A 14687-nucleotide genomic window follows, 5' to 3' on the forward strand; every position below is an offset into this window, starting at 1 on the left:
AGTACAAGATGGCACACAATACTCCAAGCATGGTATGACCATTGCCTTATAAAGCCTCAGCATCACATCCTTCCTTATATATTCTAGTCCTCTCAAAATAGTCTATGTCTTTATTCCTTCTACCAAACTGCACTTCACGACACTGCATTCCATCTGCCATTTCTTTGCCAATTCCCCAATCAGCCCAAGTCCATCTGCAGATTCCCTGCTTCCTGAACACAACCTGCCTCTCCACCTCTCTGCATCGTCTACAAACCTGGCAACAAAACCATCAATTCTGTCATCCAAATCACTGACATAGAATGTAAAGAGATCCCAACACTGAACCTTGCAGAACATCGCTAGTTACTAGCAGCCAACCAGAAAAGGCTCCCTTCCGTTCTTTGCCTCCTGCCAGTGAGCCAATCTTTCCTGTAGTATCACGGGCTCTTACCTTATTAAAAAGCCTCACGTGTGGCACACCCTCCCAATGGGCAACCATCTCACCGTTCCTTCACAGTCTTTGGGTCGAAACCCCGGATCTTCCCATCCCCACCAACATCGAGGATCCTCATCACTGGTGACTTGACTCCCCCCACCTCCCCCTGCTTCTCCACAGGATCCCTTCCACCCACAGAGTGACCACCCCACTTCCTTGTGCCCAGACTCACCCCTGCTCCCAGCAGGAAGTACTGCTCACCCCCAGCGACCAGGCAGCGATAGTTAAGGAGTTGGCTGATCCGATGGATGGTGTCGGTCGTTAGTGGAGTTGCTCGGTAACCAAAGGTGTCCACCTCACTACCCTGGGGAGGGAGGCGAGATAGCAAATGTGGCAGGTGGGCAGCAGGAAACGGAGAATAAACCTCTGAAACCTTCCTACCCTCGTTCCCCAACCTTACCACCCAGCCCACCCATTTCTCCAGCTTCCTGAACATGCCCTCTCATCTGCGACAATCACCCCAGCCACCCAACACCCACCCCACTCTGCACAATCATTTCTAACCCCCAATATCCCCTCCACACCACTGACACCACGCCCAACATCCGCTACCCTTCCTCTACCCCTCCCTATCACTTAAACCACCCCCAAAATCCCCTCCCCTCATCTCCCCCTACCACTTACACCACCTCAACATCCATGCCCTCTCTCCTTTACACTACTCTCAACCCCCAAACCCCTACCACTTAAACCCTCAACAACCACCCCCAACCAACCCCCTACCACATACCCCCAAAAATGACCCTCCTCTACCCCATCACCTATACCACGCTCAACTCCCTGCCCCTCGTCTCCCCATCACCCTCCTTCCTATCAGTTACACCATCCACAACATCCCCTCCTCTCCCCCACCACTTAACCCACCTCAACATCCCCTCCTCCTACCACATGCACCACACCAGCATCCCTCCCTCCCCATCTTTACATTACCCTCAACCCTGAAACCCCTGCCAATTATACCCCCAACAGTGATCACTCCTCTCCTCATCACTTACACCCCCTAAACTCCGTCCTTTCTCTCCCCCACCACATGCCAACAGCGCCTTCCTTCCTATCAGTTACCTCACCGACCAACATCCCTCCCCCTCCCTACCACATAACCCCAATATCTCCCTATCACTTACACCGCCCCAACCCCCTCGCTCTCTTCTCCCTACCATTTATACACCAAACATCGCCCCTCTCCCTCAAACATTTCTTCCCCTTTCTGCCCCCACTCACGTTACCCCTCTCCCACTTCCCTACCTCACCCCCCCCACATCCCCTCCCTCCCCTCTCTACCTCATACTCCCTCTCCCGCTCCCCCGGCCAACCACCTGGATGAGCTGCAGGAACCTGGTGCGAGGGTCTGTTGAGCTCGGAGCCACTCGGGCCTTGTCCGGGATCTGGGGGGAGACACTCTTGTCATGGAGGGGGGGATTGTGGGGGGAGTAGGTCAGTGGGGGAAGGTGTGAGTGGCTGCCCCGTAGAGGCACTTTGGAGTGAGGGGTCACTGGGGAGCTGAGGGGGAGGCGGGTGCGGGAAGCGAGGGAAGGTTCAGCATCGCTGGACAGGTTACTGGGGAGGGGAGGGGATGGGGAGACAGGTGCAGGAAGAACGGGTGGAAAGGTGCTGGGGAGAAACAGGTGAGCAAGTACGAGGTGTTGGAGGGGTTCGGGGAGAGGTTCATCGGGAAGGGGGAGACAGGCAGGTAGGTGGAGGGAAGGTTTAGCATGGGAGGGGAGGGAGGATTCACCGGAGAGCGGCTGCTGCGATTGGTTGCGGGGGGGGGGGGGGGGGGAGGGGGAGGTAGCCGTGAAGACAGGGAGAGGGTTACCGAGGTGACTCACCCCCCACAGCGTCAGGCACTCCTTACGCAGGTCAGCTTGTCGCAGCTCGTTCAGGTTTCTGGGGGGGGAGACAAGGGGCCGGTTACTGAGTTGGTCACACGTACCGATGCCCCCTCCCCCGCCGGGTCAGCAACCCTGACGATGGCTGCATCTGCAGGAAATATACCCAACTGCAGCGCCTGACCGACCGGGTCAAGGAGCTGGATGTACTCAGAATCATTCGGGAGGATGAAGGCATTATAGATGAGACATTTGATGAGGTGGTCAGCCCAGGGATCAGGTTTCGGAGAGCTGACGGGTAACCATAAGGAGAGGCAAGGGGATTAAAAAGTCCGTTCAGGGTTTCCCTGTGGACGCATTCCTCAGCAACAAGTATGGTTGGTGGAGGGTGGGGGGAGCGGTACTTATGGCAGCAGCCAGGCTGGTGGCCCTGTGAGGCTCGACAGGGAAGGGTAAAGTCAGTCAGTACAGTAGCTAAAGGGGACTTGATAGTCAGGGAGACGAAAAGAGAATTCTGTGGCCGCAAAGGAGACTCAAGGATGGTGTGTTGCCTCTTGGATGCATCGAATCGCCTGCAGGGTATTCTCAACGGGGAGGGTGAACAGCCAGAGGTCGTAGTGCATATTGGCATAAGATCAGCAAAATGACACAAGCAAAAACAAAAGGGGAAAGAGGTCCTACGCAGTGAGCATATAGGGTTAGGAAAGATGCTGAAGAGAAGGGCCTCTTTGAGGTTGTAATCTGCAGATTACTCCCAGCGCCACAGGCTAGTGCAGGTAGGAATGAGTTGATAGCACAGATGAACGAGTGACCGAGGAGATGGTGCAGAGGACAGGTTTTCAAATTCTTGGACCACTGGGACCTTTTGTGGGCAAGGAGTGACCTGTGCATCCAACCTGGAGGGGAACCAATGTCCTGGTCGGGAGGTTTGCTGGTGCTACTCGGGAGAGTTTAAACTGGTTTTGCACGGGGCTGGGAACCGGGGCGCCAGCTCAGTAAGTGGATCAGGCCAGAAGGTAGAAGGTAGGGAAAGTATTGAAAGGTAAAATCGAAATAACAAGTATGGTGGGTTGGATAGCTTGAAGTGTATATACTTTAATACTTTGATTATAATAGGTAAGTGTGATGAACTTATAGCATGGATCAGTACATGAAACCAGGATGTTGTAACCATTACCGAAACTTGGTAGAGAGAGGAGCAGGCATGGATGATTAATGTACCAGGTTTTTGAAATTTTAGAGAAGATAAAGAAGTAAAAGGGAGGGGTGTGAAGTTGCACTACTAATTAGGGACAATATCCCCAGCTGCACCCAGGACAGACACGATGGAGGGTCCAGACACTATTTGGACAGAACTCAGGATTAAGAAGGGAGCAATCACACTGATGGGATTGCACCTCAAACCCCTCAACAGCCACTGGAACACTGAGGAACAGATACACAATTCATGTAAGAAAATATGTAAAAATAATAGAATTGCTGTCATGAGGTTTTCAACTTCCCTAATTAAACCTGGGACCTTCTTAGTGCAAGGGGTTTAAGATGGGGCAGAATTTGTTAAGTATCTAGATGTAGATGGTTCAATGAGAGGAGGAGCCGTACTGGACCTGGTGTTGGGTAATGAGCCTGACAAAGGTGAACGACGTTTCAGTGGGTGAGCAGTTAAGTGGTCATAACTCCTAACTATCAGGATCAGTATAGATAAGGATAGGTACGGTCCTAGTATGAGAGCTTTAAATTGGAAGAGGGCAGATTACAAGGGCATTAGACATGGACTAAGTTAATAGGGAACACTTTTTTTTTCTGTCAAGTCCACATCAGACATGTGGAGGGTGCTTAAAGATCAATTGCACAGAATATGAAAAGGTATTCATATTAGAAGGAAGGACAGGGATGGAAAGGTAAGAGAATCATGGATGTCCGGAGTGGCAACAAATTTAGTCAAGAAGAAAAATAAGAAGTATGTAAAGCTTCAGGAGTTAGGATCAAATGGAACACACGAGGAATATAAAGAAGCCAGGAAAGAACTGAAGAAGGGAATTAGAAAAGCCAGGATGAGCCATGAAAAGTCCTTGGAAAGTTGGATTAAGGTGAATCCCAAGGCATTCTACACATACATGAGCAAGAGGGTAACTAGGGAGAGGGTGGGACAACTCAAGGATAAGGGAGGAACACTTGCTTGGATGCAGAGAAATGGAAATGCTTAACCCAGATAACTTTGAGATGTTGCACCTTGGTAGGGCAAATGTAAGGAGACAGTACACTGTTAATAGTGTCACTGAGCAAAGAGATCTTGGGATCCAAGCTCATAGCTCTTGAGAGTGGCTACACACATTGTTACGGTGATTAAGGCTTATGGAATGGGTGCTTTTATTAGTCAAGGCAATGAATTTAAAAGTTATAAGCTAATGTTGCAAAACTTTGTAAAACTGGTTAGGCCACATCTGGAGCATTGCATACAGTTCTGGACACCCCACTATAGGAAGGACGTTCAGGCTTTGGAGAAGCTGCAGAAGAGGGTTAACAGGGTGCTGCCTGGTTTAGAGGGCATGTGCTATCATGGGGGCTGGATAAACTTGGGTTCTTTTCTCTGGAGTGGAGCTGGCTCAGGGGTGATCTGATAGAGAGGCATAGATAGTGGACAGGGACTGTCTGCTTCCCAGGGTTGAAATGTCTAACACCAGAGGGCAATCATTGAAGCTGAGAGGGCATAGGTTCAGAGAGATGTGAGGGGCAAGTTTTTTTTATTCAGAGAGAGGTGGATGCCTGGAATACGCTACCTGGTATGTTGGCAGAGGCAAATACCTTAGAGGCTTTTGAGAGATTTGGATAGGCACAAGACTGTGAAGATGGAGGGATATGGACAATGTTGAGGTCAGAGGGATCAATATTTGGGGTTTTTTTTGATACCAAGATTGGTGGAGTTGTGGATAGTGTAGAAGACTGGTAAAGAATACAGTGTGATACAGATATGAGCAGAAAAATGGCAGATGGAGTTTAACCCAGAAAAATGTGAGGTATTGCACCTTAGTAGGGCAAATGCAAAGAGACTGGGACCAACTCCAACAGATGGCTGGGTAACCACAGCCTCCATATACGCCCATCAAGGGGTAATCACCATCTCCATCTCGCATAGGTGGGCAGAAAGAAGCCATGCCCTGCCCCGAACAACGCTTTCCCAACTGAGGCAACCCGTTGAACACCAGGCTCCCAACACTAACCCCAGTCCCAGGTACATCGCCACTGGCGATCACCAGGAACCCACAGAGACATGGGGGAAAGGGGCAGAGACGCAAGGGAACAGTCTGGAGACTGTGGGGCGGGGGGGGGGGGGGTCAGAGACTTGTTGGGCTGTGTGCGGGGGGGGGGGGGGGGGTTCAGGGAGAGAGCGCACCATACTCACGGATCACGAATGAAGGCATGAATTTTAGCCAGAGCCTTGATCTGGAGCACAGCATGGCTGGAAGAGAAAGGGTCAGAGTCAATCTCAGCCGGGATCAGAGCCACGGCCCATATCGGGGGGTTTGTGTCCGGTGTATTCATCTGTAAAGAGCGTCAGCTGAATGGGTGCAGAGGATCGTGGGAAAGTGGTTTGGGACCAGGCAGGTCAGAGGGTAGGGGTGAGTTTGGAGGTCCAGATGGGGTGGGGATGGGTTTGGAGATCCAGGGGGGTCGGGGATGGGGGCAGGGAACCACTCACCTCTGGTTAGAGGTGCAAAGGTGCTGGGAGAAGGGCTGGTGGGCTTTGAGGACAGCGAGCGGCACGAGGGTGGTGACGTCCTGGTCTGAGCCCCGCAACTGGTTCAGCTTCACGTTGACGGTGAAGAGATAATCACGCACCACGTCCGTACCCTCCCGCAGAGATCGGCACACGATGTACCTGAGAGTGAGAGAGAGAAAACATCTGACAACGGAACGTGTAACCCCACACCCCTTCACCATCCTCCTGCACAGACTGAGACACCATGTATGGGGAAGAGGGAAAAGGGGGAGGTGTTGAGGGATGGGTGAAGGAGAGAATCTGACCACAGACAACCCCCATTCCTCTCTCATGACCCTCTCGCGGAGACCAGCACACCACGTACCCGGGGAGCAAGGAACCAACTGACTGCAGAGTACCACCCTTCCCCTCCCTCCATCTTATTTCCACCTGCCTCCCTAAGCACGTGGGTCATCACTGGGACGGAGCGGTGTCGGTCAGTGGGACAGGACAGGACAGAATGGGCGCTGACCGCTCAGAGTTGGCCGGACGGCTAGTGATGGGTTTGAACAGCGACACCCTCTCGAAGCAGAGGAAGAGGAGGTAGATGAGCCCGGCGCTGAACGGCGTGAACAGGTCAAAGGTCTTGCACACAAAGTGTCCGCCTGCGGAGGAAGGTGAGAGGTAAACCCTGAACCTTACACTGACCCCTGGCTCTGCTCATTAACCCCACACGACTCACAATGACCCGTGAAGTGGCTGCAGTGGGCAGCAGAACACCCACCCAAAGCACCACCCCCTAACCTCCCACTCCCCGTATCACACCAGGATCTGCAGTGAGGCAGACCCTCACTGAGACGCGCCCCACCATATTTATAGACCTCTCTATCACCCCTCCCATCTCTCCTCCAGACCGACACAGACCACATTCCCAAATCTTCGTGCTCCCCCGCCCCACCATCTCCACCCCAGAGTATCTGCATGTACCTGTGCAGACAACACCTCTGCATGCTCCTCTGACCTGTACGGACCACAGTGCTTCCTCCACCCCCCACCCCCATAAGCCTGCATGGACCACGCTGTTTACCCCCTCCCCATACTTGAAAGTACCTACACTGATCACACCGTTTACCCCTCCCTTATACCTGAACATACCTACATGGAACGCACTGCTTACCCCCTCCCCCATCCCCGTACTACCTGCACAGACCATGATGTTTATTGTCTCCAAATACCTAAATACCTGTATGCTTGTGAACCCTTTGCAATTACCTCATTTTCTGCATTCATTACTCATAAAATGTGGTCTGTTCTTCATCTAAGTCACAATAATAGAAAAACAAAATCTGTTAAAGCTAATAAAACACAATTGTACTTTTCATGTCTTTATTGAACACATTGTTTAATCATTCACAGTCCAGGCTGGAAAAAGTATGTGAACCCTTGTACTTAATAAATAGTAGAACATCCTTTAGCAGCAATAACCTCCACCGAACTGATCAGGCTTGCACAAGGGCAAGGAGGAATTTTAGACCATTCAGTTATCAATATTTCTGAGATACCTTGCATGAACAGCCTCTTCAGGTCATGTCACGGCATTTCAATTGGGTTAAGGTCTGGACTCTGACTTGGCCATTCCAAAGGACAGATTTTCTTCTTTTTAAGCCATTCTGTTGCTGTATAATGTGCATTGCATCACTGTCTTGTTACATCACTCAACTATTAAGCTTCAGGTGACAGACCGACACCCTGTCATTCTGTACAATTTTGAATTCATTGTTCCCTCAACGACTGCAAGCTGCCGAGGCCGTGAGGCAGCAAAGCAGCTCCAAACCACGAAGCTCCTTCCACCAGGCTTCACAGTTGGGATGAGGTTTTGGTGTTGGCGTGCAGTGCTCTTTTTCCTCCAAACATAGCAGTGTGCATTTCTGCCAAAGTTGTTCAACTTTTGTCCCATTTGTCCACAGAACTTTGTCCCAGAAGCATCGTACAACATCCAGGTGGACTTTTGCAAACTTGAGATGTGCAGCAATGCTTTTTTTGGAAAGCAGTTAAGTTTCCTCTATGGTGTCCTTCCATGAACACCACTCTTGTTCAGTGTTTTCCGTGGATACATGAACAGAGACTTTAGCAAGGTCTATTGCTGTTACCCTTGGGTTCTTTCTCACCTCCAACATTGCATTCTGCTCTTGGTGTGATCTGTGCAGGATGCCCACTCCTAGGGAGAGTGGCAACAGTACTGAGTTTCCTCCATTTGCAGACAACTTCTCTTACTGTGGACTGATGAACACTCAGGTCTTTAGAAATGCTTTTGTAGCCTTTTCCAGTTTCACATATCTTTACAATTCTTCTAAGGTCATCTGAAAGTTGTTTTGCTTAAGGCATGGTGCACGTAAACAGATCTTTCTTGAGAAGTGCAGGCTCTGTCAGTAACCTGACTTTGAATGCCTTTTTGATACAGCAGGGCACCTCTACAACCCACACCTCCAATATCATCTCATTGACTGGGACACCTGACTCCAAATAGATTTTGCAGAAGGCATTACCCCAGAGGTTCACATACTTTTTTGAACCTAGACTGTGATTGCTTAAATGGTGTACTCAGTATTGACAAGAAGAGACACAATTATTTGCATGTTGTTAAGTTTCGACAGATTGTACTTGTCTATTATCAAGACATAGATGAAAATCAGGACCACATTTTACAAGTAATTAATGCAGAAAACCAGGTAATTGCAAAGGGTTCACAAACATTTTCTTGCAACTGTACTTCCACTGTCCACAGTGTTTACCATTTCCCTATACCTGTTTACCACGCTGCTTACCCGCCCCCATACCTGTGTATACCTGTGCGGAATACGCTGTTTACCCGCCCCCATACCTGTGTATACCTGTACTGACCACGCTGTTTACCCGCCCCCATACCTGTGTATACCTGTACTGACCACGCTGTTTACCCGCCCCCATACCTGTGTATACCTGTGCGGAATACGCTGTTTACCCGCCCCCATACCTGTGTATACCTGTACGGACCACGCTGTTTACCCGCCCCCATACCTGTGTATACCTGTGCGGACCACGCTGTTTACCTGCCCCCATACCTGTGTATACCTGTGCGGACCACGCTGTTTACCCGCCCCCATACCTGTGTATACCTGTACTGACCACGCTGTTTACCCGCCCCCATACCTATGTATACCTGTGCGGACCACGCTGTTTACCCGCCCCCATACCTGTGTATACCTGTGCGGACCACGCTGTTTACCCGCCCCCATACCTGTACGGACCATGCTGTTTACCCGCCCCCATACCTATGTATACCTGTACGGACCATGCTGTTTACCCGCCCCCATACCTGTGTATACCTGTACGGACCATGCTGTTTACTCGCCCCCATACCTGTATAGACCATGCTGTTTACACATTCCCATACCTGTGCGGATGACGCTGAGCCCCACCAGCACCTGGCAGAGAAGCAGCTGTTTGCTGAGGATTTCCTGTAGGTTTTCTTGTCCCTCCACCGAGAATCCCTGGACACAAGGACAGCATCAGCACTGGGATCCTCCTGAGAACGGCGGGGGGAAGAGTGCGCGGCAGGGCAAGGTGCATCAGCACTGGGATTCTCCTGTGTACGGGGGTGGGGGGGGGGGTGGTAAGGGTGCATCGACGTTGGGATCCTCCTGTGCACTGGCCGCAGGGAGGGCAAGATGAGGGGCCGGACATACAGCCAGGGTCAGGGTCAGTAGTGGAGGTCTGGGCTGGGTGGGAGAAGGGTTTCAGGGGTCAGATCAAAGGGTGGAGCAGTGTTAGAGTTGATGGCAGTGCCACGATCTGGAGATCAGGCCGGGGTGGGCAGAGAGTGGTGACGAAGAGGGGTTAGAGAGAGGTGCCTGGATTGGGGAGGAGTCGGGGTCTGAGAGGGGATGGGGGGGGGGGGGGGGAGGTGCCAGGCTCGGCAATGGGTTGGGAAGGAGTCAGGGATAGTGCCGGGGACCAGGAGGGATGGATATTGGTGTCAGGACCAGGGTGTGCTTGGAAAGGGGTCAGGGGTGCTTCTGGGATTGGGGAGGATTTGGGAAGAGGTCAGCTGTGGCACAGGGGTCAGGGGGTTGTGCAGGGTTGGGGAGGTGCCTGGATCGGAGGGTGGTGCTGAGGTTGGGGCAGGGGACCCCGAAGGATTGGGAAGGGGTCAAAAGGCAGTGCCACAGTCGGGTCAGTGTCGGGGGGTGGGGGGGGGGGGGTCTGATCCCACCTACCCCGTCGGCCATGAGGAAGTGGACTCCCCTGCGGTCGGTGTTCTCCAACACGAAGCGGCGGAACTCAGTGATGTTCTCGGGTCGGGTGATGTCTCCGTCCCCGTCCACACCCCCCTCACCTGGGGGGGGAACACATTACCGTCAGCAGCCGGGGGTCGCAACCCTCACCCATCCGTGACCCCACCACCACCAACCCCGATTCTGACTCCGCCTGGCTGTAACCCTGAGTCAAACCCCAGCAGTCAACCACAAACAAAGCCCATCTAATCCAGAACTCATCCCCACCCCTCACCCCACAATCAGAATCAGGTTTAACATCACTGGCATATGTTATGGAATAGGTCTGGAAAGCATAATAAAACAACTAAATTACAATAAGAAATATATTGAAATAAATCAAACTAAGTACTAAAAAAAAGAGCAACAAAATAGTGAGGTAGTGTCCATGGGTTCAATGTCCATTCAGAAATCCGATGGCAGAGGGGAAGAAGCTGTTCCTGAAATGTTGAATGTGTCTCTTCAAGCTCCTACACCTCCTCCTTGATGGTAGCAATGAGAAAAGGGCCTGACCTGGGAGATGGGGTCCTTAATGATGGAAGCTGCCTTTTTGAGTCATTGCCTTTTGAAGGCGTCCTCGACGTTGGGGAGGTTAGTCCCATGACGGAGCTGGCTGAGTTTACAACCTTCTGCAGCTTTTTCCGATCCTGTGCAGTGGCCCCTCCATACTGAAGAGATGCAACTAGTCAGTGTTCTCTCCAGGGTACACCTGTAGAAATCTGCGAGTGTCTTTGGTGACATATCAAACCCCCTCAAGCTCCTGACGAAACATAGCTGCCGGTGTGTCTTCTTCGTAATTACATCTATATGTTAGGCCTCAGAGACGTTGACAACCAGGAACTTGAAACCCCTCACCTTTTTCCACTACTGATCCCTCGTTGAGCACTGGTGTGTGTTCCCTCGTCTTCCCCTTCCTCAAGTCCACAATCGGTCTATCTCGCACCTGTGCTTTAAAATTTTGCCAACAGTAGTTGTGTCATCAGCAAATTTATGGATGGCGTTTGAACTGTGCCTAGTCACACAGTCGTGGGTGTAGAGAGAGTAAAGCAGTGGGCTAAGCACACATCCTTGCAGTCTGCCAGTGGTGACTGTCAGCAAGGAGATGTTATTTCTGACCTGCACAGAGTGTGTGGTCTCCCGGTGAGGAAGTCAAGGATCCAGTTGCAGAGGCAGGTACAGAGGCCCAGGTTTTGGAGCTTGTTGATTACAACTGGGGGAATGATTGTGTTGAACATGGAGCTGTAGTTAATAAACAGTAGCCTGACACAATGTCCAGGTGATCTAAGGCTGAGTGGAAAGCCAGTGAGATGACATCTGCTGATAGCCAAATTGCAGCGGGTGCAGGTCCTTGCTGAGGCAGGAGTTGATTCTGGCCATGACCAACCTTCCAAAGCACTTCATCACGGCAGTTGTAAATGCCGCTGAGTGATAGTCATTGAGGCAGCTCACCCTGCTCCTCATGGGCACTTGCATGACTGTCGCCCTTTGGAAGCCGGTGGGAACCTCTGACTGCAGCAGCAAGAGATTAAAGATGTCCTTGAACACTCCTATCAGTTGTTAAACAAAGGTTTTCAGAGCCCCAGCAGATACACCATCAGGTCCTGATGCCTTATGAGGGTTCACCCTCTTGAAAGATTTTCTGACTTTGGCCTCTGAGACTAGTAAAATTTATTGTCATCTGACTATACATAGAACAAAAAGTTATGTATATAGAAGAAACACCATTCCTCCAGACCACAGTGTACCCACACAATATATCACACACCACATAAAACAATATCTATACTATAAGTTAATAAAAAATAATTCAAAGCGCATGTAGTAAAGTGCAGCACAGGTAAACAGCTCACTGTTCTAGTGATGAGACCTCATTCGTCGCAAGGTATTCATTAGTTTCACAGCCCGAGGAAAGAAGCTGTTACCAAGTGGTCGACCAGTGTCTTCTCGAAGTCCACAATTATCTCTTTTGTCTTGTCCTTCTTGAGACTCAGGTTGTCTCATACAATTTGACAAGTCTCTGGGGGTACCTGTAATTAGCGTGATGGAGCTTGAAATGTTGCTGCCGACTCAAACTGGTTGGGGTCTTCCCATCAAGAAGTCCAAGTTCCAGTTGGAGTGAGGTGTTGAGTCCCAAAGAGTTCAGTTACCCACCAGTCTCATATTAAGCATGCAGCTGAAGTCGATGAGGCATCACTTTCGAGGTGGGACAGGATGAAGTGGGGGGCCAAGGCCATGGCATCATCCGCGGACTAGTTTGAAAGGTAGGTGAGCTGGAGGGTCCGGCGTAGCTGGAAAGTGGGACTTTATACGATCCATTTACCAGTCAGTTAAAGCATTTCATGATTGTTGAAATCAGCGCCACTGGGTGGTAATCACTTAGGCCAGTTTCCATCTCTGCTGGGCACCGGAATGATGCCTTGAAGCTCGCAGAGACAGTGGACTGCTTCAGAGAGATACTAAAGATGTCCGATAAAACCTCTTTTAGCTGGGCTGTACTGTCCTTCAGCACCTGACCAAATATGCTGTCTGGCCCTGTAGCTTTGCCTGGGTTTACGCTGGCTAGGATCCTCCTCGGCTCCGCTGTGGCCACAGAGGGTGCCTGTTCCTCAGGAACAGAGGGGGCTTTCCTCGATGTTACATCACTCAATTGGTCAAATGCGCACAGAAAGCATTCAGCTTGTCAGGAAGGGAGGCGTCACTGTCATTGATCCACAGGGTGGATTTGCAATCAGTTAAATCACAGAGTCACCGGACGCTGCAGGGATTCACATTTCAGCCCTGTTCCCCATACCAGTCCCGCCCCCTCCCCACTGTACACTAGTAGCTACCACTATCCAGTTCCCCACCCTCATCAACGCACCCCTGCTCACGACCCACCGTAGTAGGGCTCGAAGAACTCGCTGGAGGCTGCGAAGAAGTCCTCGAGTTTGAAGTCGTTGGGGCCGCGCAGGGTGAGGCCAAAGCCCTTGGCGTGCCAGCGCTTCCTCCAGAGCACGTACTCCGAGAACCCGCCAGGACCCGCGCAGACATCAGCAAAGTACAGCAACTCCCCGTCTTTGTCCCGGACCAACGGGTGCTGGAACACAGGCAGGGTGGGTCTGCGGGGGTCCAGGATGCAGGATGTCCGAGAACCTGCCGGGGCTCACGCGGACATCGGCAAAGTACAGCAACCCGGATGAACGGACGCTGGAAGACAGGCACAGGGGTGCATGGGGGTACGAGACACGGTGGGGGTAGGGAGGTGCGGTGTGTCCGAGGGAAGGACAGTAGGACAGGGAGTGGAGGGCAGCCACTGGGGAAGGGTGGGAGTTGGAGGGAGGGGTACTGATGCCGAGGCTGCCCTTCAGACTAGTGAATCTCGTGCAGAGTAAGCTATACGTGGGATTAGTACTTGAACGGTGGCTCTCCTTGGGTTGGCGAACACGTTGGTGGAGAGGGAGCAGGACGATGCTGGGGGGTGGAGGAAATGGGTGGGATTGGTACTCACGCTATGGCTGTCCCATGGATTAGTAAAAATTAATATTATGGGGTGGGGGAGAGAAAGAAGGAAGGGTGGGGGAGAGCAAGTGGGATTGGTACTCACACCGAAGCTGTCCCGTGGGTTGGTGAACATGTAATCAAACACATGATCCATGTTGGCCATCTTCATCGCTGCCCTGGGACACCAAACACAGGTCAGGGCAATGACCTCTGGCTCCATCCTCTATAAAACCCCCACCCCGTATGCTCAGGCTCATCCATGGGGCTCACCCAGGAAGTCAATCAGCCCCACCGAGTGACCACATCTCTGGAAATCCCCAGACCCACAACCCTCCCTCACTTCCTGCCACCCCACTATGCCACATTCACATCACACTCCCGGCTACCGCCTCTCCTCCTCCGTCACACCTGCCCACCCGACTCCCGACCCCGTTACCTGTTCAGGAAGAAGACCCCGCGGATGGTCTCGAAGGGATTCGACCTCGTGCGAGCTCGCCGCATCTCCTCCCCCTCCAGCTCATCGAACACGCTCTGTAAACGGGGTGAACGTGGGTCAGTCCTGACCCCACTCAACCCTCAACCCCAATCTCCTCCCCCTCCAACTCAACAAACTCGCTCTGTAAACGGGGTGAACGTGGGTCAGTCCTGACCCCACCCAACGCTCCCTAACCCCGAACACAACTCAGCCTGCCCTTCCTCAGCCTCCAGCTCACCAAACGCACTGTGAACAGGAAGCCACAGAGGGAATGTGGCGAGGATCTGGGGCAGCGGGCCTGCTACGAGGGGAGATCGAGGAAAATGGAGCAACTGACCACCTACCGGAAGAACACAGTGGGTCGAGCATCATCTGTGATGGCAAAGGGAGGGTATCCAGGTCTGAGCATGCA

The 14687-nt window shown here is 51.9% G+C and overlaps 1 protein-coding gene across 1 annotated transcript in view; it reads right to left on the reverse strand.

Moving 5' to 3' along the window:
• The window catches only part of cmtr1 (cap methyltransferase 1), a 28208-nt gene that overhangs the window by 8606 nt on the left and 4915 nt on the right, over positions 1-14687 (reverse strand). Inside the window, exons 6-16 of the mRNA XM_059983492.1 lie at positions 14237-14331; positions 13904-13976; positions 13198-13396; positions 10264-10382; positions 9441-9537; positions 6540-6672; positions 6008-6187; positions 5711-5767; positions 2308-2365; positions 1795-1863; positions 487-782 (exon numbers count right to left, since the gene is read on the reverse strand). Of these exons, the coding sequence (XP_059839475.1) occupies positions 487-782; positions 1795-1863; positions 2308-2365; positions 5711-5767; positions 6008-6187; positions 6540-6672; positions 9441-9537; positions 10264-10382; positions 13198-13396; positions 13904-13976; positions 14237-14331 (1376 nt within the window). The remainder of the gene's footprint in view (positions 1-486; positions 783-1794; positions 1864-2307; positions 2366-5710; positions 5768-6007; positions 6188-6539; positions 6673-9440; positions 9538-10263; positions 10383-13197; positions 13397-13903; positions 13977-14236; positions 14332-14687) is intronic.

Source organism: Hypanus sabinus, chromosome 10 (assembly GCF_030144855.1).
Source record: "Hypanus sabinus isolate sHypSab1 chromosome 10, sHypSab1.hap1, whole genome shotgun sequence".
Classification (NCBI taxonomy): Eukaryota; Metazoa; Chordata; class Chondrichthyes; order Myliobatiformes; family Dasyatidae; genus Hypanus; species Hypanus sabinus.